Raw genomic sequence first — 25,972 nt, forward strand, 5'->3', positions numbered from 1 at the left:
CCTACAGGGAAAAGGAGTGAATTCAATAAATAACTTGGAAATTATTCTGAGATTCAAGAGGATGTCACATAGATAAAACTAGAGCGGGCTACTGTGAAAGAGAAAGAGAACTCAGAAATTACAAACATGACTGCAAATGTGAATGCCACTTTAGAAGCATCTATAAGGGAAATGCTGAAAACACAAAGGCACATGGAGAGAGAACCAAGAGATCAAGAAGTGAGAGGAAGACATCCCCAGAGTAGAGGAAGGCTTGAATTCACAGATTGAAAAAGCACACTACATCTCAAGGAAAGCTTGGCAAAGAACAAGATCAACAGCCTTTGGTCCTGGTACGTAAACAGACTAAATAAAGGGACAAATTGAAGACCTCAGAAATAGAAATAATATGAGAATTTAGTTTAGGATAAAGGTAGTATTTTAAATCAGAAGGGGAAAACTATCACTCAAGAGTCTTGGTACAACTGTGTATCCAGAGAAAAAGATGGCTCGCCATGTTATTTCTTATTCTAAAGCAAATTCCAGATGGATTTTAATTGTAAAAATGAAACTATAAAAATAATAGAATCAAACATATATACTAGATAAGGGGCCATACTAAGTAAATTCCCGAAACATCAGCAGCTTAGTACAATAGTTTATTTTTTGCTCATGTGGAGTCTGACTGGAGGAGATGGGAAGAGCTGGGGACTTTGCTGTCCACAGTTATCCAGAGACTCAGAGTGAAAGAAGTTCTGTCGTCTTCAACAAGTGGTCTCCAAGGCCTCCCTGAGCATTGACATCCATCTGTGAGTCAGAGAAGGAGAGAGAAGTCATGCATGAGACAGCGCACATGTCCAAAACAGGAAAGACAAGTGGGAATAACTTGAAACTGAGGGAATTTAAAAATGATAAAAGGTTTCTCTGCATAACCCTATGTAAATATATTTGAAAAATCTAGTTGAAATATGGTGATTTTCTAAGAATAGATTATTTATCAAAACTGACCCCAGAAGAGATAGAGAGTCTAAACAGATAAATCTCAGTGAAAGAAACAAAGTTGTGAATGAGCCAATCCCTAGGGGCACCTGGGTGGCTCAGTCGGTTAAGTGTCTGACTCTTGATTTCAGCTTAGGTCATGATCTCACGGTTCATGAGTTCCAGCCCCACATCAAGCTCTGTGCTGATAGTGCAGAGACTGCTTGGGATTCCCTCTCTCTCTCTCTCTCTGCCCCTCCCCTGCTTGCTCTCTCTCAAAAAAATAAATAAACTAAAAATAAATAAATATTTTAAAAATTAATAAAGAGCCAATTCCTAAAAAATGTCAGAGGGGAGCTTTCTAAAGCTGAAGAAACAAATATTCTCAATGCTTATTAAGTTATTCCAGGGAATAGAAAAAATAAGGGCATGAAGAGACAATGTGAAATTATCTAGCAAATGACTATGGAAATTCAGGTGGCCTGGTAGTAAGCAGACTGTTCACTGGGGGCTACCTTTACCTCAGCAGCCAAAGTTCAATTTTCCACCAGGCTAACCAGGTGCTAGCAGTTAGTGTTCTAGACAACTCTCTGAAAAGCTGGTGTCTAAATTTAAATCGGACTTCTGGACTTGTCTTACACCAGATTTATCTTATTCAGTGGGTGAATTATACTCTATTTAATTCTTAATGTAAATAGGGAATTATATGTTCAAATACATTTGCTAATAACTTAAAGATAAGCACTAATAATATGGATATGGGATATGGAAACTGAAAACCACAAGAGGAAAAGCAACAAAATTCAGAAGAAGGAAAACAGGTAAGAATATTGAAAAAGAATAGTAAACAGAAAAAATGAAATAGAATGGCAGAAAGACCAAACATTTCATTGTTACATTATAACTGTGAATTAAATTTCTTTATTAAAGATAAAGCCCCTAATATTGGGCATGCACACACATATTCTTAGATACACTCACACGCATAAATCTGATGATACACCAGTTACAAAATACTCACTTATAGCAAAATGACAAAGATTAACATTGGAGATCTGGCAAAGAGATCTCAAGCAAATACTGATGAAAAGAAAGCAGTGCAGAGTATGCTCATATCAGACAAGATAGAATTCAAGACAAGACACATGTTAAACAAGATAAAGAATGCATTTTTTCCTCAGTAAAAAACACAAGTCTACCAAGGAGATGTGAAATAAAAAGGGACTTTATCCAAACCATAGTCACAGTGGGAGAATTTATCTAACCCAGAATCAAACTGAGTAGAGGAAAGAGAAGTTTTGAATATCAAATTTAACAAGCTTCGTGTGTAGCCTCAAAGCAAACTCTGTGTTTTCTTTTCAAATTCTCATGGAACAATAACAACAACTGACCACACACCAGGCCACAAAGATCTCAGTAACCAAAAAGTATACATTATGTGGGCCACGTTCCCTGATCACAATGTAATCAATCTAGAAAATCGACAACAAAAGGATAACACCTTCACCTCAAGCTTAACCACTTGGAAATTCTCAAACATTCCTCTAAAAAGCTCAAGTTAGGGGCGCCTGGGTGGCGCAGTCGGTTGAGCGTCCGACTTCAGCCAGGTCACGATCTCGCAGTCCGTGAGTTCGAGCCCCGCGTCGGGCTCTGGGCTGATGGCTCAGAGCCTGGAGCCTGTTTCCGATTCTATGTCTCCCTCTCTCTCTGCCCCTCCCCCGTTCATGCTCTGTCTCTCTCTGTCCCAAAAATAAATAAACGTTGAAAAAAAAATTAAAAAAATAAATAAATAAAAAGCTCAAGTTAAATTGAAAAATGAAATTAGGATTACAAACTGTCTGAAATTATTAACGAGAATATTTCATATCAAAACCTAGATAATCTGATATATATATATATATATATATATATCCACACACCACACACACAATGGAATATTACTCAGCCATAAAAAAGGATGAAATCTTGCCATTTGCAGCAACATGGGTGGAGCTAGAGAGCATAATGCTAAGCAAAATAAGTAAGTCAGAGAAAGACAAATACCATATGATTTCATGCATATGTGGAATTTAAGAAATAAAACAAATGAACAAAAGGAAAAAAAAGAGACAAAACAAAAAACAGATTCTGAACTATAGAGAACAAACAGATGGTTACCAGAGGAGAGCTGGGTCAGGGAGTGAGTGAAATAGGTGAAGAGAATTAAGAGTACACCCATCTTGATGAGCACTGAGTAATGTATAGAATTGTTGAATCACTATATTGTACACATGAAACTAGCATAACTGTATATTAACTATATTGGAATTAAAATTAAAAAAACTTAATTAAAAAAATTAAGATCTGAGCAGACTGTGCCATGCCTAAGAAAAAAGAAAAATCACAAATATGTATCATTAGAAAGGGCAAAACATGTAAAAACTTAGATAAAAAGTAGATGGCTATTGTGGATAAAGTGAATAAATTACTAGAAATATATCAATTACCAAAATGGACTCATGTGGTGGAAAAATTGCATGGTGCAATAACTACAGAAGAAAATGGAATGACTGTGCAGGTTCTATCCACCAAAACACATAAATACCTAGACAAATTCAAAGTAAAATTTGACAAACTATTGAAGCACAGATAATCTTATTTAAACTACGTAGGACATAAAGATGGAGAGAGACTCTTTGGCAAGGCTGGCATACCAAACTCTAATACACAAAATAAATGTTGGAATTATAACTACAAGAGCAGATGCAAGAAGAGCAGGAAGGCTGGAGCACAGATTTCCCTGAGGAAGAAACTGTCACAATGGGAGTTGCTGTGCGTGTTCACTCGGGCACATGAGTGGCCTGTCACCCAAACACAGCTGTGGGGACATCTCTTAATCTGTGTCCCTGCCCTCTCCTCACTCCCACCATGATCCACATCTATGACTTCATGGGGTGTTCCTTGCACACAGCTGGTCCCCTGGATGTGGACTGCTGTGGTGCTACTGTCCCAGTTGGAGGTGGTCCCAAAAGATGGTGGGGAAGAGAAATTCTCTCAAGGACAGAATGTAGAACAGTACCTCATCCTGACCACTTTCTCTGAAAGCCTGAGATACAGATCTACATTGGTTCATGGGCAATAGCTAGTGGTCTAGCTGGACAATTGGGAGTTTGGAAAGAACAGGATTGGAGGTTGGTGACAAGGTGGTCTCGGGAGAATGTGAGTGGATCTCTCAGAATTGACCCAGAAGCAGAGACTGCTTGTGTCCCATGTTGATGCTCTCCAAAATGTGCCCACTGTGAAGGAAGTTATCAATGATCAGGTGGACAAGATTCCTACCCAGTGGATGAGTATATATCTTCCCAGTGGATGAGTAGATAGCTTCTTCCCTCAGCTACCACTGGGCCCACTCAAAAATAAAGTGGTTTTGGAGGCAGGAACAGAGACCACCTATCCAAGTAAGGAGTTGACAGCCTCTCCAAAGCTGAAGCAGCCACTGCCACTAACAAGACTCTAATTTCCAGTAGTGGAGGCCAATTCCACAAATCCAATGTATTGCAGTAGAGATGACCTGTCAGCATTTGATAGCAAGTTGGTTACACTGGACTCCTTCCATCAGAGAAGGCTCATGGTTTGTCCTCATTGGGATAAATATTTGTATTGGAGTTAAATATGCATTTCCTCTCCTTCATGCTTCTGTCAGGACCGCCATTAGTGCACTTCATAAACGCCATCAGAACAACCCACTCAATACTGTTTCTGCCCAAGGAACTCACTTTACAGTAAAAACAGAAGTGAAGCAATGGGCTGATGGACATGGGATTCATGGGGCTTACCACACCCCAGGAGAGTTGGACTGATAGAAAATAGAATGAAAAAAAAAAAAAGAAAATAGAATGGGCTGTTGAAGATCAGTTATAGCATCTTGGTAGACAACCTCTTGCAAGTTTGGGATATTGTCCTCTAAGACATGGTATGTGGGCTCAACCAGCAACCAATTTATAGTGATAAAATTTTGGCATTTGTCACTATTGAACCAAATAACCCCCCTTTCAAAAAAAATTTTTGTTCTTATATCTGCTCTATATCTGCTGGTTTAGAGGTTTTGATACCCAAGGGAGGAAAGCTTCATTCTGGGGACATATAGGACGTTAATAGTGCCAACCAGCCAGTATGGGCTCTCTATGCCACTGGATGAACAGGCCCAAAGGAAGGTCATGGTGTTGGCTGGAATGATTGATTAAGATCTGTGCTGTACAATTTACAGCCAATGTGGCCATTATAAATTAATTTAAATTAAGCAAAATTAGAAATTCCGTTCCTCAGTCACAATAGCCACACGTTGGCTGGTCAGTATCTACACATGGCTATTGGCTACCATATTGGGCTATAGCATATAGCTATTGTCTACAGAATTAGGCAGAGCAGATGTGGAACATTTCTATCACTGCAGAAAGTTGCATTAGACAGTGCTGATTTAGACTATCAAAGGGTAATAGGGAGGTTATCACAACAAGACCTGAAGAAATGAGGTTGACTCTCGGGGAACCCTCTGCTTTACCTGCTAGTACTGGTATGAGTGGTGGTCAAAATGGAAGAAAATCTACACAAACATATTATTTATTATTTACTTATTAATTTTTTAAGAGAGAGAGCATGGGGGAGAAGGGCAGAGAGAGAGAATCTTAAGCAGGCTCCATAGTTAGTGAGCCCAACACGGGGCTCCATCCCATGACTCTGGGATGAAATCAAGAGTTGGGTGCTCAACTGACTGGTGCCACCCAGGTGCCCCACAACAAACAAATTTAGGCAGGACCACCAAGTCTCAGACCCCTCAAGAATAATGGTCCAGGCAACCTTACCAGATAAAGAACCCCTGCCAACTGAGGTGTTGGCTGAAGGCAAAGTCAACCCGGAATAAATGGTAGAGGAGGGAGGTCACACCTTAGCCAAGGCATAGAGCCCCATATTCCCTACCCGCAGTTTCTTCCTTGCTCAGCCGTGTGTATATTCATATATTTTAATGAATTTATCTTATATTTCCCTTTAATCCACTATTGTATATATTGTTTGCAGAATATTGGGACAGGATTGGGACAGAATTAGAGAAGGAATGGACCTTACCCCAGAAATCTTGGACTTGGAGTTGTATAGAGTAACAATAAAAGAGTGAAAACATCGTCAGTTTGGCAGGCTGGAACTTTGGTGGTGGTGGGGGGGGGCACTATAAGCATGAAAAGCAGGCAGAACTGTGATAGGACTTTATTGGTTATTTTGGCTGCTCCGAGTTTGTCTCTCCCAATAACCTTCCCATGTTAGTTTAAGTAGAGCTGGTTTCTGTTGTTTGCAAACAGAACTTCTGACTGGTACAGAAGGATAAATATTGGCAAGGAATTGACCACATGGCTATTTGCAGATGACGTGCTTGTCTTCCTAGAAATTCCTGGAGAATCAATAGGGAAAAAAAATAGAAAACATTAAACAATTAATGTGGTGACCAGATATAAAATTGCTTTCCTGTTTATCAGCCTTCTTCTGCAAGGAAATTTAATTTTTAAAATCCCATTTCAAAAAACATAAAATAAAACCCCATTTTCCATGTAAAATAAAACTAGACCCACAAGGGCCTTGAATGCCAGACTCTTTTGTCTTGATGGTGCTGAGGAGCAAAAGAGAAGGTGTGAGATCGTCTAGACCCATCAGAAAGCTGAACAGGGGAGTGTGCAGGAGGGTGAGGGCTCCGGAGACTCATGCCCCCTGGTACATGCCTGTGGCTGCTGCCCTCTGGGCCCAGGAGGGGCGCTGCGGCTTGAGAGCAGTGACAGCGGTAGTGCGTGCTGTGCCGGTGGGGCGTGCAAGGGCTCACCCACGGGAGGGCAGGAGGGACAGGAGTTCTGGTGTGGTCTCCAGAGGGTGAGTCAGTGCCGCTCCTCAGGCCACAGCAGATCCACGTTTTGTGGGCCCTTAGGCTTGTGTACATTGGAGGATTTCTGTAAGGAAAATAATAAAAATTATAAATACAAAATCAGGTATGAACATGAATAATTACTGGGAATGAGAAAAGAAACCAAAACAACCAACAAAACAATGTATAAGAAAAGCTGACATAGTACAAATATGACAAAATCCCCCCAAATAACACAAAATTCCCCCAAAAGTTTCTTTCGGCTTCACGACTTATTGATAAAGTTGGAAATTTTCAGGATTGTTGCCAAATTGGGGGAAACCTCTATCAAATATCTTTCATAAGTGAGCTGTAAGATTGCAGGGGGAGGACCAGTCTTAAATATTTGGAATTGATGGCTCATTAACCAGAGCAATTCAGATGCATTCTTAAATTGCTGCTACATTGTTTTTAGCTACATAATTGTGTAAGAAAATTACTCTTGCACTATGTACACTGTAGTTATTGATGAGTATGTGTAGGAGTTTTGTCACTGGAACACTTGTTTCTCTGGGCCGTCTTGTTCTGTTGGGGATTTCATGTGCCATTTCATCTGGAAATACCAGACCACATCAGGACAAGATGCATCAGTTACACTGAGATGTGATTCCATATAATGAGATGCATAAAACATACAACTTTACCCAGAAGTACTTGCTACTTGTAGGACTCCTACAGTACACAAGCCCTACTAACGATGGAATTCTGACATTCTTTGAGAAGAGAGAATTTCCGTTTTGACCGGGCATCCATGAGAAATGAGTCCTATGTTCTGATGGTGGAAGCATTTTTTACCGAGCAGCTCTGGTTCTGTACATTTCAAACCTTGTTTCTCCTCCACAACCTGCCAGTACTGGGTGCTGACACATTCATATTTCATATAAATACATATTTCAGTATGACCTCTGGTCTGCACCTTTTTGTCATGATAATGGGTGAGTTGGCATGGTGGGTATTGCTGGGCAGGAGTATTATTGCCAAACGGCTAGCAATAATTTAGTTATACATCAGAGTGATTGTAAAGTACATAACTATATCCCACTAAACCAAATCTTCAATTCAACTTCCCCTTGGTCAGGTCCCAAAGATGTCCACAGCTATCCAACACCATCCAACATGGTGGAAATATGACATGGGAGTTACAGTGGAAGAGGCAGTAATCTTAATGGAAACATTTCACTTCTGTAAGTTTTACAGAAACATTGTGACCATGTAAATGCATCACTAAGATCCTTCACAGGACTTTGGAGAAGATCTGTGTGGGTTTAATTGACATCACAGTATACCCACCTTTGGCTTTGGCTTTCAAACCAGGGGTTGGGGAACCAGGGAATAGTCCCATTAATCATTCCTCTCACTGAAAATCACAACACAGTCCACACCACATACCTCATGCTCACCCTCTCATCTATTCTCACTACAACCTATGAGGCAGGAAATAGCATTCCCGGGCCACAGGTGAAAAAGGGAGGCCCAGAAAAGAAGGACTCTTAGCCAGGGTCACACAATCAACAAGCAATACAGCCCAGCTCTTGTGTCCAGTCCAGGGCTCAGTGCCTACACAAGGCCTACACTGTCACATTTGCACCCACGGTCATCCTGACAGAGAGACAAGGAAGGTGTTATGCTTCTATTTTATAGAGGCAGTAGCTATTATAATTACCTCTCATACCTGCACCCACAGGACGGTTGACAAGCCACTTGTACATCCATGAGTTTATTTAACTGTAACAGCAATCTGCAGGGAGTGTTATCCTCTTTTCTGATAGAGGAAACTGAGGTTCATGGAGGTCATGTGACCTAATTAAAGTCCAACAGCAAGGCACTCCAAGGAGGCACTCCAAACCAGGTCTCCTCACTCTTGGTTCAATGCTCTTTTCACTGCACTTTGCTTTCTTCCCCATTAGAGATCAAAGGAACCCCAGAGTATCCTCTAGTCCCATTCCCTTTTGCCACAAATGAGAAACTAAAGCCCAGAGAAGGGAAAGGACTTGCCCAGGTAACACAGATTCTTAACCTAACTGTCAAGTCTATGTCTCTGCCTCATTTCTCCAGGAGACTTCATCTGCTCCCCCATGTCTAGGGGACCACAATGCTGGCTGGATCTTTGCCCTGACCTCTGACTGACCCATATACCAAGTAAGCCTATCACTGTCTTACTGCCCAAACCCCTCTTTTGGGAAATAGTCTCCAACCACAGCTCCCACTGAAGAGGGAGGGTATCTTAGTCAGCCCTGTTTGTGCTGCGTAGCCCTGCCCCATGGCCACATCTCATTGGATGATACCTATGAGGGAGGCCAATCCTATATGAGCAAGGCTAGATTTAGGCACTCTGGTGCAGGGCCAGAGTAGGTGGGCAGTCTGAGCACTGGAAGGAGCCCAGACAGACTCAAATTTGGAGCCGCTTGGCGGAAAGGCAGGAGCACAGAAAAGAGACTAGGGGACCCCAGAAAGAGCCTCTGCTCTGTTCCTTTACCAATCCCATGATTCCTAGCAGTAACGGAGTCCAGGTTATTTTTCTCACACTCCCCACATTGAATGGGTTCCCATGAGTGGTTTTTTTGTACCATACAACTTAGACACTATAGAATTAATTTATTTTTATTTTTTAACTAGTCTAATGGGTGGTACAATCATATGGTTCACAAATCTAAACAAAAAGGATACATTTGGAAGTCTCACTCCCACCCCTGTTTCCAAACTCTATTCCTTAGTCCCCAGAAGGGACTTTTCCCACTTTTATTTATTTCTGGTGTATCTTTTTCAGCATTTCTTTATGCAATTATATGCAAGTGTGAATATATATATTCTTACTACCTCCCCCTTCCCATGCTTAAACAAAAGAGCATACTGGTGATTTGGGACTTTCTGTGGTTCCATACAAATTTTAGGATTGTTTGTTCTAGCTCTGTGAAAAATAATGGTGATATTTTGATAGGGATTGCATTAAATGTATGGATTGCTTTAGGTAGTGCAGACATTTTAACAATATTTGTTCTTCTAATGCATGAGCATGGAATGTCCTTCCATTTCTTTATGTCTTCTTCAATTTCTCTCATCAATGTTTTATAGTTTTCAGAGTACAGGTCTTTCATTTCCTTCATTAAGTTTATTCCTAGGTATCTTATTGCTTTTTTATACAACTGTAAATGGAATTGATTCTTTAATTTCTCTTTCTACTGTTTCATTATTGGTGTATAGATATGCAACAATTTCTGTATATTGATTTTGAATCCTGCAACTTTACTGAATTCATGTATCCATTCTGGTAGCTTTTTTGTGGAGTCTTTCTTTTTCTATATAGAGTATCATATCATCTGCAAATAGTGAAAGTTTTGACTTGTTCCTTGCCAATTTGGATGCCTTTTATTTCTTTGTGTTTGATTGCTGAGGCTAGGACTTCCAGTACTATGTTACATAAAAGTGGCAAGAGTGGTAAGACATTCCTGTCTTATTCCTGATAGAGGAAAAGCTCTCAGTTGTTCCCCATTGAAGATGACATTAGCTGTGGGTTTTTCAGATATGGCCTTTATCATGTTGAGGCACGTTCCCTCTAAACCTACTTTGTTGAAGGTTTTTATCATGAATGGACGATATACTTTGTCAAATGCTTTTTCTTCATCTATTGAGGGGATTATATGGTTTTTATCCTTTCTTTTGTTAATTTAGAGTACCACATTGATTGATTTGCAAATATTGAACCACCCTTGCAACCCAGGAATAAATTCCACTTGATTGTGGTGAATGATTTTTTAATGTTTTCTTGGATTTGGATTGCCATTATTTTACTGAGAATTTTTGTATCCATGTTCATCAGGGATATTGGCCTGTAGTTCCCTTTTTTAGTTGAGTCTTTATCTGTCTTGGTATCAGGGTAATGCTGGCCTCATGGAATGAATTTGCAAGTTTTCCTTCCTTTTCTACTTTGTGGAATAGTTTGAGAAGAATAGGTGTTAACTCTTCTTTAAATGTTTGGTAGAATTCACCTGTGAAGCTATCCTGCCCTGGACTTCTGTTTGTTGGGAGATTTTTGATTACTGAACCAGTTTCTTTGCTGGTTATCAGTCTGACCCCGAATAGTCAAAGCAACCTTGAAAAAGAAAAGCAGGGCACCTGGGTGATCTGACTTCAGCTCAGGTCATGATCTCATAGTTCATGAGTTTGAGTTCCACATCAGGTGAGCCTGAGCCCCGTTTTAGGTTAGCACGAGCCCCACTTTGGTTAAAACATGAGCCCCGGGTGAGCCCCATTTCTCTCTCTCTCTCTCTCTCTCTCTCTCTCTCTGCCCCTCATGGGATTCTTTTTCTCTTTATCTGTCTGCCCCTTGCTCACTTGTTCTCTCTGTCTCTCTCTCTCTCTCTCTCTCTCTCTCTCTCTCTCTCTCTGTCTCTCAAAAAAGAAAAAAAAAGAAAAGCTGGAGACATCACATTTTGGAACTTCACATTATATTACAAAGCTGCAGTGATCAAAACAGTACAGTACTGGCACAAAAATAGACACATAGATCAATAGAACAGAATAGAAACCCCAGAAATGAACCCACAACTATCTGGTCAATCTTTGACAAAGCAGGAAAGAATATCCAATGGAAAAAAGACAACAAGTGGTCTCTCCAACAAATGGTGCTGGGAAAACTGGACAGCAACATGCAAAAGAATGAATCTGGACCACTTTCTTATGCCATACACAAACATAAATTCAAAACGGATTAAAGACCTAAATGTGAGATGGGAAATTATAAAAATCCTAGAGGAGAATACAAGCAGTAATTTCTTTGACATTGGCCGTGGCAACTTATTTCTAGATATTTCTCCTCAGGCAAGGGAAACAAAAGCAAAAATAAACTATTGGGTCTTCATCAAAATAAAAAGCAGCTGCACAACAAAGGAAACAATAAAATGAAAAGGCAACCTATGGAATGGGAGAAGATATTTGCAAAATGATGCGTCTTTACATATTTAGTATGCAAAATATATAAAGAACTTACAAAACTCAACACCCAAAAAACCAAAAATGGGCAGAAGACATGAACAGACATTTTCCCAAAGAAGACATACAGATGGCCAACAGACACATGAAAAGATGCTCAACAACATTCATCATCAGGGAAATACAAATCAAAACTACAATGAGATATCACCTCACACCTGTCAGAATGGCTAAAATTAACAATACAAGAAACAACAGGTGTTGGCAAAGATGTGGAGAAAGGGGAACCCTCTTGTACTGTTGGTGGCAATGTAAACTGGTGCAGCCACTCTGGAGAACAGTATGGAGGCTCCTCAAAAAGTTAAAAGTAGAACCACCCTATGACCCAGCAATTGCACTACTAGGTATTCACCCAAAGAATACAAAAACACTAATCAAAAGGGATACATGCACCCCAATATTTATAGCAGCATTATCTACAATGGACAAATTAGGGAAACAACCCAAATGTCCACTGACTGATGAATGGATAAAGAAGATGTGGTATTTATATATAATGGAATATTACTCAGACATAAAAAAGAATGAAATCTTGCCATTGGCAATGATGTGGATGGAGCCAGACAGTATTATGCAAAGCAAAATAAATCAGTCAGAGAAGGACAAATGCCATATGACTTCACTCATGTGAAATTTAAGAAACAAAACAAATGAGCAAAGGGGAAAAAAAAGAGAGAGAGAGGCAAACCAAGAAAGTGGCTCTTAACTATAGAGAACAAACTGATGGTTATCAGAGGAGAGCTGATAAGCTCAAGGAGAGAACTTGTGATGAGCACCTGATGTTGTATGAAAGTGATGAATCACTATATTGTACCCTTGAAACTAATATTACACTGTATGTTAACTAACTGGAATTTAAATATAAACTTAAAGACATTTTTTAAAAAAGTAGCAGTGGCACCTGGGTGGCTCAGTTGGTTAAGTGTCCAACTATTGGTTTCAGCTCAGATCATGATCTCACTGTCCATGAGTTTGAGCCCCACATTGGGCTCTGCACTGACAGTGCAGAGCCTGCTTGGGATTCTCTCTCCTCCCACTCCCTCTGCCTCACTCTTTTCTCTGCCCTTCTCTCTCTCTCTCTCTCTCTCAAAATAAGTAAGTGAACTTTTAAAATAAGTAGCACACTATATACATTGCTCTGTATCTTGCTATTTTCATGAACAGTCCTGGAAATCATTCCATGCCATAAAGTGATGCAATTTTCTTTACAATCAAAGTCCATGGTTCATGTTTGGGGTTCAACTAACCCTGCCAAGGTGTGAGATGCCACTCCCCCCCCCCCCCCCCCCCCCGTCCCCTGCCGAGGCCTGTCATTTCATGTAAAACAAAAGAGAGGCAGTATCAGGAAATATTCCCGGTCTCTCAGCTGGTGGGGAGAATGGCAGAAGTGAGGCTTTGAGGGGCGCCTGGGTGGCTCAGTCGAAGCATCTGACTTCAGCTCAGGTCATGATCTCCTGCTTTGTGAGTTCAAACTGGGTCAGGCTTTGTGCTGACAGCTCAGAGCCTGGAACCTGCTTCAGAGTCTATTGTCTCCCTCTCTCTTCCCCTCCCCTGCTTGCTCTCTCTCTCTCTCTCTCAAAAATGAATAAAAATTAAGAGAAGAAGAAGAAGAAGAAGAAGAAGAAGAAGAAGAAGAAGAAGGAGGAGGAGGAGGAGGAGGAGGAGGAGGGGGAGGAGAAGAAGGGGAATGAGAAGAAGAACAAGTGAGGCTTTGACCAGTGTCTGCCGGAGACTGAGTCGCCCGACCTAGGGACCTAGGGCTTGGCCATGGCAGGGATAAAAGCCCATCATCATCTTACCACAAGACTTGCTGGCCTCTGCTCCTCTTCAGCTTCCTCTGGTTTCTTCCCTGTGGAGTTTAGAAATAGGTCTCTCAACTACTTCAGATCTTCTCCCCATATTTCTCTTGCACAGAACTGCTCCACCCACTGAGTCAGTGACTGTAGAAACCGGAAAGCTGCTAAGGCCTCCCTTGCACGTCCCCCCTCTCCACCTGTCTCGGCACTGCTATGCTCACCTCTGCCCCTGGAGGGTCCTCCCTCCCCCATGGCAGCAAGGACTGCGGGCCCAGAACAGGCAGCTTCCCTTGCCCTCTGCTTGTATCCACGGCCTTAGGGAGGCTGTGTTTGGCTCCCCTGCCTGAGCTCCCCTGCCTTTACCCTCTGCCTCCCTCGGGCTTCCCTGGCCCCTGGCCCCTGCTTTTCCACACCCCTTATTCCTGCCCTCTGCCTAGTGCCCCACCCGAGGCACTGGGCTGCCCTGGGTGCCTGCCTCAGAATCACTCTTCCCATTTACTCTTTCTCCTTCTCCCCCACTTCTTTATTCCATTCTTCTGCAAATTGCTTTTGAAATTCTATTCCTGCTCCAATACTCACTTCCACTGAAATGCCTTTCTTGACTTTCCAGCCTGCTCCAACACCCCACCAACAATTTACTGCTGGTCACCTCCTCTTGTAGTGAATTGTGGTGCATTTGTCTTTCATTCTTCTCTCTCCTTGCCATCTCTCTCTCTCTTTTTTTTTTTTTTTTTTTTTTTTTTGCTTCTGGCTTTGGTAGGGCCATTGCACCGAGTTGGTGTCAAGTGCATCTCTATACCTGAAAGGAGTGATTATTTTACTTTATTTTATTTTATTTTATTTTATTTTATTTTATTTTATTTTATTTTGTTTTGTCTTATTTTATGTTTATTTATTTTTGAAAAGAGAGAGAGAAAGCAGGTGAGGGGCAGAGAGAGAAGGGGACAGAGGAGCTGAAGTAGGCTTCTACGCTGACAGCAGAGAGCCTAATGTGGGGCTCAGACTCACGAGCCAGGAGTTCACGACCTGAGCTGAAGTTGGACACTTAACCAACTGAGCCACCCAGGTGCCCCAGGAGCGATTATTTTATATGACTGCACATGAACTGTCGTCCCCAGCAGGGCCTGAGAGCCCCTGCTCCAGCTACTCCTTCAGTCGGGAAAACTCCCTGCACCCTAGGGGGACGCGCAGAAGAATAGGACATCCTTGCTGCCCTGCAGGATCCCCCAGTGTGTTGTAGAAGACAAGTCCTGTGCAAGGATAACTGGGGACTACAGGTTGTATTTGTGGTGGAACTTCATCCCCTTTAGTAATTGTTAAGCATTTTTTGAGCATCTATTATGTGTCAGGCATCGTGCTGTTACTTCACTTACGTTGCCTCATTTCATTTTAACAACCACTGCAAGTTTGGTATTGTTAACTTCACTGTACAGATGAGAAAACTGAGGTGAGAAACTTGAGTAACTTACATGAGGTGACATAGGAGGTTCAGAGTCAGGATTTGATTCCAGGATAGTTTGACCCCAACGCTAGGTTCCTTCACTGGCTAGAGCAGCCCTCTCTCAGCTCTGATAGCAAAAAGGAGCAGCTTTCACACTGGTTCCTTACCTTGCCTCTTTTCTACCCTCAGTGTAACAGGCTGGGGACAGAGCTGGCCCCGGAGGATGGAAGAGGGCAATTGGCCTGCACGGGGCTGGGGGGTGGGAAGCAGTGCTTGTCTGTTTGTCTGCACACATGCACAAGGACACAGCTAGTAGGGACAGTAGATCTTATGGGAGTAAATGAGGCTATCCTTGCCTTTTTAATGCACTAGCATCTTCACTTGTGTGGAAGCCTTAATACCACCAGAATCACATCTGATAGGAACCCCTAGTTCAAAAAGAGCTACACCCTTCGATCAACAAACCATTACTGAGGTCTTCCCATAAGTGGGGCATGGAATAAAGAGATGCATGAGAAACAGACCTTTCTCCTAAGAGCTCATAACACTGTCCATCACCATGTGGCAAGTAGCTTGACAGAAGAATGCCTGGGGGCTGGGGGGCTGTCAGAGCGCAGGGAAGAGGATTTCACTCAGCTTGAGGAGGTAGATCAGGAATTCTTCTTGGAGGTGATGCCTGAGCTGAATTTTAAAGGATGAGCAGTCTTTCAAGTAAAGGCAGGTGAAGAGGGCATGCCAGCCCATGTGTGTAATGTGTCCAAAGGCTGGGAGAGGAGAGGGGGCAAGGCAGTTTTGGAGAACAGTAAATAGTTGAGTATGACCAGAGCCTCCGCCAAGGGCTTTGTTACAAAGGGTCATTTGCCACAGTAGGAGTTTGGTCCCTGTTCAGTAGATAAAGAGAATTAATAAAATCCTTTAAGTGAGGGTAAGGCATGGTCAGAGTTGCATTTTAGAGAGATCATTCCAGGAGATGTCTTATTCTAAATGGTGCCCGGAGAGCAGCCCCTATTATAGCCCCCAGTACTTCTTGCACAAACACACACAAAAAACACAAAAATGCAAAACAATTCTGAAAATCAAAACTGACAGATAATCAATTACGAGATTCTGAAAGACAAAACAATTGCTTGTCCATGCTTCAACTAGGAAACAAAGCAGTCCACTGACATACATAAAGATAGAAATACACTTAATTCTCTTTGTCATCCAGAGACCCCAAATATTTAACAACTAGAAAATTGCACAACTGCCCTTTTGCTGTCATGGGCTGCTTTTTTGAGGTAGCCAGTGCAGTGTTCTCAACTTCCTGTCCTTTTTCTTCTTTTGTAAAGATTTTATTTTGAAGTAATTGCTACACCTAACGTGGGGCTCGAACTCACAACCCTAAGATCAATAGGGAGGAAGAAGTTAGAAAAATAAAACAGAGGGCACTTGAGTGGCTCAGTTGGTTGAGTGTCCGACTTCGGCTCAGGTCATGATCTCACGGTTTGTGAGTTCAAGCCCTGCATCAGGCTCTGTGATGACAGCTCGGAGCCTGGAGCCTGCTTCAGATTCTGTCTCCTTCTCTCTCTGCCCCTCCCCACTTGTGCTCTGCCTCTCTGTCTCTCAAAAATAAATATATGTAAAACAATTTTTTTTTAAAAATAAGACAGAAAACTAAGCCCAAGTAAAGTGGAAGAAAGGAAATAATAACAAAAATGAGTCAAATTGGAAGGCAATTAATTTATTAATTAAATTTAGCAATGTTGCTGGATCCATTCTCCGTATACCAAAATCAGTAGTACTTCTACTAACCACCTACAGTTAGTGAAATTCAACAATGAGACCATTTACAGTAACATTAAAAAAGCAACAAATTTATAGGAACACATCTAGTGAAAGGTGTACAAGACCACATACTATATTACTGAGAAAAATCAAAGAAAACCGAAATCAAGGGAGGAGGGGATGTACCATGTTCATAGATTAAAGGACTAAGAATATTCATACCAGCACCATTCTAAATACCCTAAACTAGAAACAACCCAAATGGTCCTCAACAATAGAATGCACAAATTCAGCATGATGTAATCCTACAACTGAATACATTCAGCAATGAGAATGAACAAACTTCTGCTGCATGCAGCAACCCAGATGAATTCCATAAACATCATGTGGAACAGTAAGCATTTATTTCATTTATAAAAAGTTCAAAAACAGACAAAATTACTCTATGGTGTTAGAAGTCTGGATAGCAGGAGATAAAGACAAAGAGGGGCTAGGAGAGATTTCTGATGTTAGTCATCTGTTTCTTGACCTGGGTGGTAGCTTCATAAGGGTGTTTGCTTTGTTATAATCAAGCCATACATTTATGGTTTGTGCACTTTTCTGAATACGTTTTAATTCAAAAACTCAATAAAAAAAGAATAATTCAGGAAATGGAAAATTGTGATATAAAGGACTTACAAGGTTTCTCAAATTCCATGATCCAGATGAATTCTGTGTCATATGTGGATACTGCAGCTCAGCAAAAGAGCTGAGCACTTTATAGTTATTCATTTATTTAGCCCTCTCTGATTAAATAGTGTTCTATGAAATAGGCAATACTCTTATCATCCACCTACCCACTCTCAATTTGAAGATAGTTGCAAAAGTCTGGAAAAAAAAATTAGTGAATATCATTTCTCATTTTCCAGGTGAGAAAACAGGCCCAGAGAGTTTAAAAAAAATTTTTTTTAACACTTACTCATTTTTGAGATTGAGAGAGACAGAGCATGGGTAGGGAGGGGCAGAAAGAGTGGGAGATACAGAATCAGAAGCAGGCTTCTGATGCTGAGCTTGAACTCATGGACCATGAGATCATTTCCTGAGCCAAAGTCAGAAGCCCAACCAACTGAACCACCCAGGCACCCCAGGCCCAGAGAGTTTAAAGTAACTTCCGCAAAGTCAAAAGATAACTAAGGAGTAAGAACCAAGAGTCAAACCTTGGCAGTTTAGTCCCAGGACTCATGCCCTATGCCACTCTGCAGAGTCAGCTTGTCAGCTGTTTCTCTTCCATTCCACTCCTTCCCCAGTTCCTGGAACAGTGTTTCTCAAGCTACATAATTCATTCCACAGTCCATGTGGTGTCTTTGCCCATGTTTGATGACACTAAAAACAATAGCGCTTCCTATTGTATTGCAGCACTTGCCAATAATGGACAAACTTTTTAAGAGCTTGGAACCCTGTGCCAGGAAAATCACTGAACAAAAAGTCTTCTGTATTTTTGTCACTAGAAGCAGAGTTGGGAAGGGCACATAATACACATGTTCACTGCCAAGAAACTTGCATAATGATTTTCTGCATCTTTAAAGCCCTGAATCCATTAAGGCTTTTTAACTGGTATTTACCACACAAAGGGCAGATATTATCCATATCCATCCCCAAGCTCCTCTTCATGCCATCTTTTATCTAGAACTGTTAAAATTTCTCAGTTAACTATGCATAAACATGTGGAATAATCAGTATTCTCAGCTATGTAAAAATTCAGAAAAAATTTTTAGGAAATATACCAATTATGAATAGTAGTTATCTTTGGGTTGTAGCTTTTTGCGTTGGTTTTTATTTTTTTATTTTTTGGTATCCTCAAATTTTCTACAATGATTATATGTCACCTTTTAAATAATACAATTTTTAAAATCAGCTCAGAGTACATAAATTTTTATATAATCATGTAATCATAATTATGTCAAAATGTGTATATAGTAAAAGACTGGAAGTTTTATTATTATTGTTAATAATAATTTTTTCTGGATGTAGGGCAATGAGTTTTTTCTCATTCTACTTTTTAGAACTTTCCAATTTTTCTGTAACAATCATATCAGTCAAGATTCTTGATTGCAGGGGTGCCTGGGTGGCTCAGTCAGTTAAGTGTCAGACTTCGGCTCAGGTCATGATCTCACTGCTCATGAGTTTGAGCCCCACGTCAGGCTCTGTGCCTGCTTCAGATTCTGTTTCTGTCTCTTAGCCCCTCCCCTGCTCATGCTCTGTCTCTCTCTTTCTCAAATATAAATAAAAAATGAACATTTAAAAAAAGAAAAAAAAGATAAAAAAGATACTTGATTATCAAGAGTGGAAATTGAGTCCAGCTACCTTAAGCAGAAAAGGCTTTATTATAAGATCATAAGGTGTTTCTCACTATCTTTTGGAAGCAAAGGAAGGCTTAGTAGGACAGAACCCAACCAAGGTCAAACCAAGGTCAACGATTTGGTTAGGAGACTGTCACTGGAACTGCCACCCAGGCACTCGTAGCCATTGCTGCTGCTGGACTCCCGATGCCCGCATTGCTAGAACAAATATACTAACTGTCCCTCTGTCTTTGTGTCACTCTTTCATGGTCCAGATTTCTGGGCAGGATCCCCTGATTCACTAACAACAATCACGTGCCCATGTTCTAGCTGCCTGAGCTCAGGGAGGACTGTCTGGCTCTTGACTGGGCTTCCCACAAGGTTCATACAATGGGGATCCTTCCAAATAGACAGGGAGTTCAAATGTGGGATAGCTCAAAAGAAAGATAAATGTCTACTACACTCAGATATTGTTACTATTATTATTATTGTTATTTGCAATGTCTCAAATCAGGCTTCAGAGCTGGTCTAATAAAGATACTAATCACCATAAGTAGGCATTGCTTTTATACTGGGAATAATAATTTTTTTTTTTATAAAACACAGACACTTTGTGCCTGTCACACAACATGGATCAGAGTGCATTTTACTTTACACAGTGTGGATTAAAAAACGGGGTTTTATTGGGAGAAGTTATAAGCCAAGGATCAGTGAAAAAAGGGCACGAGGACTCTATCTTCCCCTTGTTCCCCAGACAGGTGTGCCCTGGTCAAGTGCCGCAGGACACAGACTGGGTCTGTGTTTCTGGGGATGGACCTCACACCCTTATTTGCTCCTTTTTTTCTAAGTGCCACTTTGCCAGTGAAGGTAAAATCAGATTGCCTGAGCACTGGGCAGTAGGAATTTATAGAGTGCCAGGAGTTACCCGAGAAGGCTACTTTTCTAGAAAGGAGAAGTCTCCCGGTGAGTGGAAGGAGTCAGCAAGGGATAGTATGGGTATTGACACCCAGGTCTTGGCCTGGATGGGACGATGGGTGTGCTGTTCATTGAGCGAAACAACACAAGCAGAAGAGGGATAGGGTAGGCTTGGGGAAAGCAATGAGTTTAGTTTGGGACGTGCTGAGTCTGGAGTATGTATGAGTCACTCCCGGACAAGGTCAGGGTTCCCATTATACACCCCCCACAGCAGCCTGCACCTCTCTTTTGTATTGCTAATCCTGAATGCACTTTAATCAATAACTGCAGAATTAGTATTGAATCTTTATTCCAGATCATGAGTTCCCAGAGGTCTTGGCTCAGGTCTAACTACTTCACTGTTATATCCCCAGCACTTGGCACTCAGTCAGGCACAGAGCAGGTAACCAATACATATGTGTTGAATGAATTAATGAATCTCTGTGGAGACCTAGAGCAGGCAGTGGGATATGTGGATAGGAAACTGAAAGACCTGGGATGAAGATCTAGATTCAGGAGAGTTCCACACTGAGATACTGAATTCAAGGCACTGGGTAACCTGGGTTACCCACTGAGCCCAGGTGCGTTGAGAAAACCAAAGAGCCTAAGCCAGAACCCTGGGAAACACCATCATACCAGGGAGGCAAGGAGAGGAGCAGCCAGAGGTAGGTAGAGAACTAAGAGAGAGGGTGGTGTTCTGGAAGCTAAAGGAGAAGAGAGTTTTCAGCATGGTGGAGTGAATGGAGTCAAATGCTGTCAGTTAGGAGTTCTCGTAAAATGAAAAACACCAATACTTGTGAAGTTCTTGTGTGCCAGGCACTGTTCTAACAGCTCTCAATGTATTAACTCCCTTAATTTTCAAGACCACCAAGTGAGATGGGTGTTATCATTATTGTTCCCTCCCTAAAACGAGGATACTGAGGCACAGAGAGGCCACCCAGCTAGGAAGTGGGAGGGCTGTATTCTGAACCTAGGTTATCTGTTTCCCAGGTCTGTGCTCTTCACCATTATATCTACTGCCTCAGAGAAGAGGTAGCCGGTGGGTCACAAGTAACATCAGGGGGAACAAATTTCAGCGGGGCTGTGGGGTGAAGCTACAAGGCAATGAGAAAAAAGGTGAGTTGGAAGCAAGAGAGTCAAGACCAGAAGTCCAGCCCTTCGCTACAAAGAGTGGTCCAGCTACACTGACCCCACCTGGGAGTCCATGAGACATGCAGAACCTCGAGCCGCAGCCAGCTCTTCTGAATCAGGTTTTGCAGTTTAACAAGCTTCTTGGGTGATTCGTGTGCCTGGTGAAGTCTAGTTGGACTAGATGATCTTTCAGGAACTTAGGCTGTGAAGAGAGAGAGACAGAAGAACACAGTGTTAAGTGAAAGGTTTTTTTAGGTTGGAGAGCCTTGAGCAGGTTTATAGACTGAGACCAGTGGTTTGCAACTCCTGTAACATCCTAGAAGCATCTGGGTGCTATTAAAAAATACTAGTTTCCTAAGGCCTACCCTCAGAAAGTCTGTGGCCCAGGTGATTCTAATGAATCTACATGGCCTACCCAAGGGGAAGGCACAAGTAAGGAAGGACAGGATGGAGGTGGAGACGCCAGGGAATAAAAAAATGGATGAAGGTCTCCTCAGGGAAATGGGAAGGGATGGGGTAAGGATGAAGAAATGCAAAGATGTTTTGTGGAAGGAGGGAAAGCAGTAACAATAAAGCAGAGAGAAATGTGTAGAGGGTGGGGACCCGCAGGCCTGAGAGCCATGATTGGTTGATTCTTTAAATGCTAACTAGGACATGCATGGTGTGAGAAGAGGGTACTTTAAGTCAGATGGTGTTACTGGCCTGCTCAGGGCCTTGCAGTATGTTTCCATCACACATGGCTTACTAGGCCCTTGGTGACTTCATTCTCTGCTCTCCACTGACCTCCAGTACACCAACCTCTTCAGTATTCCTTTTCCCACTGACCATGTTCCTGCCTCGGGGCCTTTGTACTTGCTACTCCCACCTATGGGCTGTTGTTCCTCCAGATACTCACATGGCCTGTTCCCTTACTTCAGTCAGGTCTCCTCCAATGCCCTCTTCTCAGAGAAGACTTCCCACATCACTCTCTATTCCCTTTCTCTGAATTGTTTTCTGTTACTGCCCAACATCAGGTCATAAAGCTACTTGCCTATTTGTTTCAGTCTGCCTTCTCTACCAGAACACAAATTCCATTGTCTTGTTCACTGTGGAAAACCCACCGCCTAGAACAGTGAGGCACAGAGGTGTGCTTGTAAAAAGTTTGATGAGTGAATAAATGACAGGTGCTGCTTGGTGCAAGTAAATAGGATACTGAAATAAATGAACAGGTATTGCTGACAGTGCCTGGGGAAAGTGACTAGGTAGGGAGATTGAGGAAGAATAAGATGAGTAAGGACAAGTAAACAGGCAACTTAAAGGCCTGACCGAGGAGGAAGCAAAGAGTTGTAGCAGCAAGAAAGACTATGGTTTCTGCACTACACCAGCAACTCTGTGTTGGTCTGGGAAAGTCTGTTAATCTTCTAAACCTCAATCTCCCCATCAGTAAAATGAGGTTGATGACCATAGTATCCTCCACGTAAGTGTATGATGGGGGTTAAGTGAGCTAGTAGCTCTGGGTGGCTCAGTTGATTAAGCATCGGATTTAGGCTCAGGTCAGGATTTCATGGTTGGTGGGTTCGAGCCCTGCATCTGGCTCAGTGCTAGCAGTGCAGAGCCTGCTTGGGATTCTCTCTCGCTCTCTCTTTCTCTGTCCCTCCTCTACTCACACTCTTTCTCTCTCAAGAGATAAATAAACTTTTTTAAAAAATGTAAAGAAACTATAAGCTCTCAATACGTGCTAATTACTGTGATCAATCCCAGATCATGGGAAGAGTGTGAAATGTTGCCACCCAAAGAAAAGTTTCTGTAATCATTCCAAGTGTTGACCCAAAATGTCCCATCCTGATATAGCCTTGACTTGTTACCTTGCCACCACCCACCATCCACACAAACATGTCTCTGCTTTGCCAAAGCCATCAGCAGCCTTTTCTCCTTTCTTCTTTTTTAAGTGTTTATTTATTTTTGACAGAGACGAGCACGAGCACGAGCAGGGAAGAAACAGAGAGAGAGGGAGACACAGAATCCGAAGCAGGCTCCAGGCTCTGAGCTGTCAGCACAGAGCCCGACATGGGGCTTGAACCAACAAACCATGAGATCATGACCTGAGCCGCAGTCGGACCCTTAACCTATTGAGTCACCCAGGCGCCCCACCTTTTCTCCTTTCTGATGACTCTTCCGAGAACTACCCTAGCGCCTGGCACAATAAGTTCTCCATAAATTGTTGGAGTTCACTACAATTCTCCCAAACAGTGCTGCTTAAGTGTTACCTTGTCAGGAAAACCTTGATGTGAATTTGTGGCTCTGGCCTTTTTAAGGAAGATGGGCTATGTACAAAGACAGCATTCTACGGGCTTGGAATCATCTATAAGACTGGCATAGTAAACATACCTCAATAGGACGGGAGTGGGTTTGTTCCTCTGGAACTTCTCTGATATGCCTTAGGCGTCCAAGGGCGGCCAGAGGCCAAGAGCTGGTGCGGAACCGTCGACTCCTTTAAAAGGCGTGGCCTCGCTGTAGCCGCCGCGGGAGTGACTGGCTCAAACTGCCGGGGGCGGGACTCGGTTGCCAGGGAGCGGCGCGGGGAGCTCGGGGAGCTCGGGGATCTGCGGAGGCTGCGCGAAGAAGCGAGGTGCTTGCTGGGGCCGGGGCTGCGCGACGGCATTGGGGGCTGCGGTGAGCGCCGCGCAGGCCGTGCAGTTCCCAGCGGAGAGGCGCCGCCGCCATTGCCGCCTCGCTCGGTGAGCGCATCCCGCTCGCCGAGCAGGGCCCCAGTGGGGCGCCGGTACCATGGGCCAGTGCGGCATCACCTCCTCCAAGACCGTTCTGGTGTTTCTTAACCTCATCTTCTGGGTGAGCGGGGTCGCCGGGCGGGAAGGGCGAGGGGCCGGCGGCGCGGGTGAGGGGAGGCCTCGTCTGAGGCGCCCCAGGGCCCGGCGGCGACGGGGCCCTGCGGCTAGGCCCCTCGCGGGCTGGGACGGAGGCCCCGGGCGTAGAGGGCGGTGAAGGGAAGCCCTCGGGCGGCCTTCGCGATTGAGCTTCTTGAGTCCCCGACCGGCTGGCTCCGCGCAGTGAGGCTGGGCCAACACCCCCCCCCCCCCCCCCTTCCGGCCCTTCCCCTGGAACAGCCTGCTCGTCCGAGAGCTCTCAATGCAGATTCTTTCAGGACACCAGGCTTGAAATAGGATATTCCCCAAAGGGTCAGGCTCCTCTTTCTTTGTCGGGGCCCGGAGCCCCCGCAGCTCCTGTGGCAGTCCTGAAGCGTGTGAGCAAACGGTGCAGCAACGCGGGGACGCTAGCGGCACAGGGCTGAGGGATTTTGACTTCCAGTTCTTTGTGTATCTAGAACTTGTTATTTGGTTACCAGCCCAGAAAACTGAAAGGTTTCAACTTATTAAGCCAAATAATTCTTTGCCCGGGAAAATCATTATACTTGTTTGGTCATTGGGCGTGAGTAACCTGAGATTATAAACCTTGGTGAAATAGGATTCGGATGTCAAAAGATTTTGAAAGCGATGAGTTCTCTTTCAATAAAAGGTGGCTTGTGAATTTTTTTGGACACGCCCCCGAAGAAAGGAGTGTTTATAACCACTTAGTTCATCTTAGTTCGGTTTCTTATCTCACCAGGGACTTGTAATAACCGGTGTTGTTCCTATCATTCTCCACCCTCTAGTCCATCTGGACCTTGCACCCGGATGAATAGTAAGCATTTCTTCCCTTACATCGTTTTCTTTAAGAAACAAAATCCAGCCCGAAATCTTCAGCAGTAGAATAAGGTTCAGCCTCCTCTTGGTGTTGCAGCTGAAGTCCTCAGTCACCTTTCCTTCCTCATGACTGTCCAGGTTCTTGCTGTCCAGTCCCCAGACATTCCTTGAATGTTCATACTTTGCTTTTGTGTGTCCCCATTCAACTGCTCCTTCTCACGCACACCTAATTTGGAAGGAATCCTTACCTCCTTACCACCGCGCCCCGCTCCCCCCCCCCCCAACAAAGGATGAAGCGTTTCATATCCCAACCCCTGTAGCATAAAAGGATAATTCTATATAATAAGGAATTTACTACACACTCTTACTGCCATAGAGTCTTTTAGGGTATTTCTGGTGTGATGGAAAGAGTCCCAATAATACCTGTTCAAAATCACACATGTGACATTGGTATTTCTATGATCTTTTCTAATTAGAACAGTATTTCTCATACTTTAGTTTGAGTTACCAGCCTTTTTAAAAGGTTAAAGAATATTTCAGTGATCCTCAAATGAGAAACACTCAATTAGATAATAAGGTACTTAGGTAGAGACTTGGCTTTGTATCCTTTACAGTTTCTTGGGATTTTTATGGGCATAGCTATTTGACTTTGAAGAGTAAACTATCAAATGAATTCTATGCTATTCAGTCTCAGGGACTGGAATCATTAATGTAACAAAATATTAAACATATAGGAGCCATTTTCTTTAATTAATTTTTCATTTACTGTAAAATATCAGTTAATTCTAAGTGCTCATGAATCTTTGGAAATTGTGTATCTACTACTGGTACTTCTGTGGAGAAAGGTCATACCGAACTTCACTTGTGCTTGTCATAGTGGGTTATTGCCAAGACTAAAGTCATACTGTGTAGTAAAAATACCCTTTTTCTAGGTTAGTAGGATAGTAAAGCTTTTGTGAGCAGTAATAAGTTAAACAGACATGCAGGGTCAGGGGTGGGAAATGTGGCTTAGAGCA

General features: G+C 42.7%; 1 protein-coding gene and 1 long non-coding RNA gene across 3 annotated transcripts in view; one reads left to right on the top strand and one right to left on the bottom strand.

Moving 5' to 3' along the window:
• Nucleotides 1-624: 624 nt before the first annotated feature.
• On the bottom strand, nt 625-23,804 carry LOC147580340 (uncharacterized). 2 transcript variants are annotated; one of them, XR_015252810.1, is made up of 5 exons: nt 23,644-23,804; nt 21,335-21,478; nt 6,803-6,926; nt 5,799-6,379; nt 625-786 (listed from the first exon to the last, which is right to left on the bottom strand). It is a non-coding gene; the product is annotated as an uncharacterized LOC147580340 (long non-coding RNA). The 2 variants fall into 2 exon arrangements; XR_015252811.1 differs by lacking the exon at nt 625-786 and having other exon boundaries at nt 6,183-6,379; nt 21,340-21,478; nt 23,644-23,793.
• A 40-nt stretch (nt 23,805-23,844) lies between these two features.
• TSPAN3 (tetraspanin 3) overlaps nt 23,845-25,972 on the top strand; it is a 29,604-nt gene continuing 27,476 nt past the window's right edge. The window contains exon 1 of the mRNA XM_025920024.2: nt 23,845-24,105. Within this exon, the coding sequence (XP_025775809.1) occupies nt 24,043-24,105 (63 nt within the window). The 5' untranslated portion in view covers nt 23,845-24,042. The remainder of the gene's footprint in view (nt 24,106-25,972) is intronic.

This window comes from Puma concolor, chromosome B3 (assembly GCF_028749965.1).
Source record: "Puma concolor isolate L17-30 chromosome B3, mPumCon1.1.hap2, whole genome shotgun sequence".
Classification (NCBI taxonomy): Eukaryota; Metazoa; Chordata; class Mammalia; order Carnivora; family Felidae; genus Puma; species Puma concolor.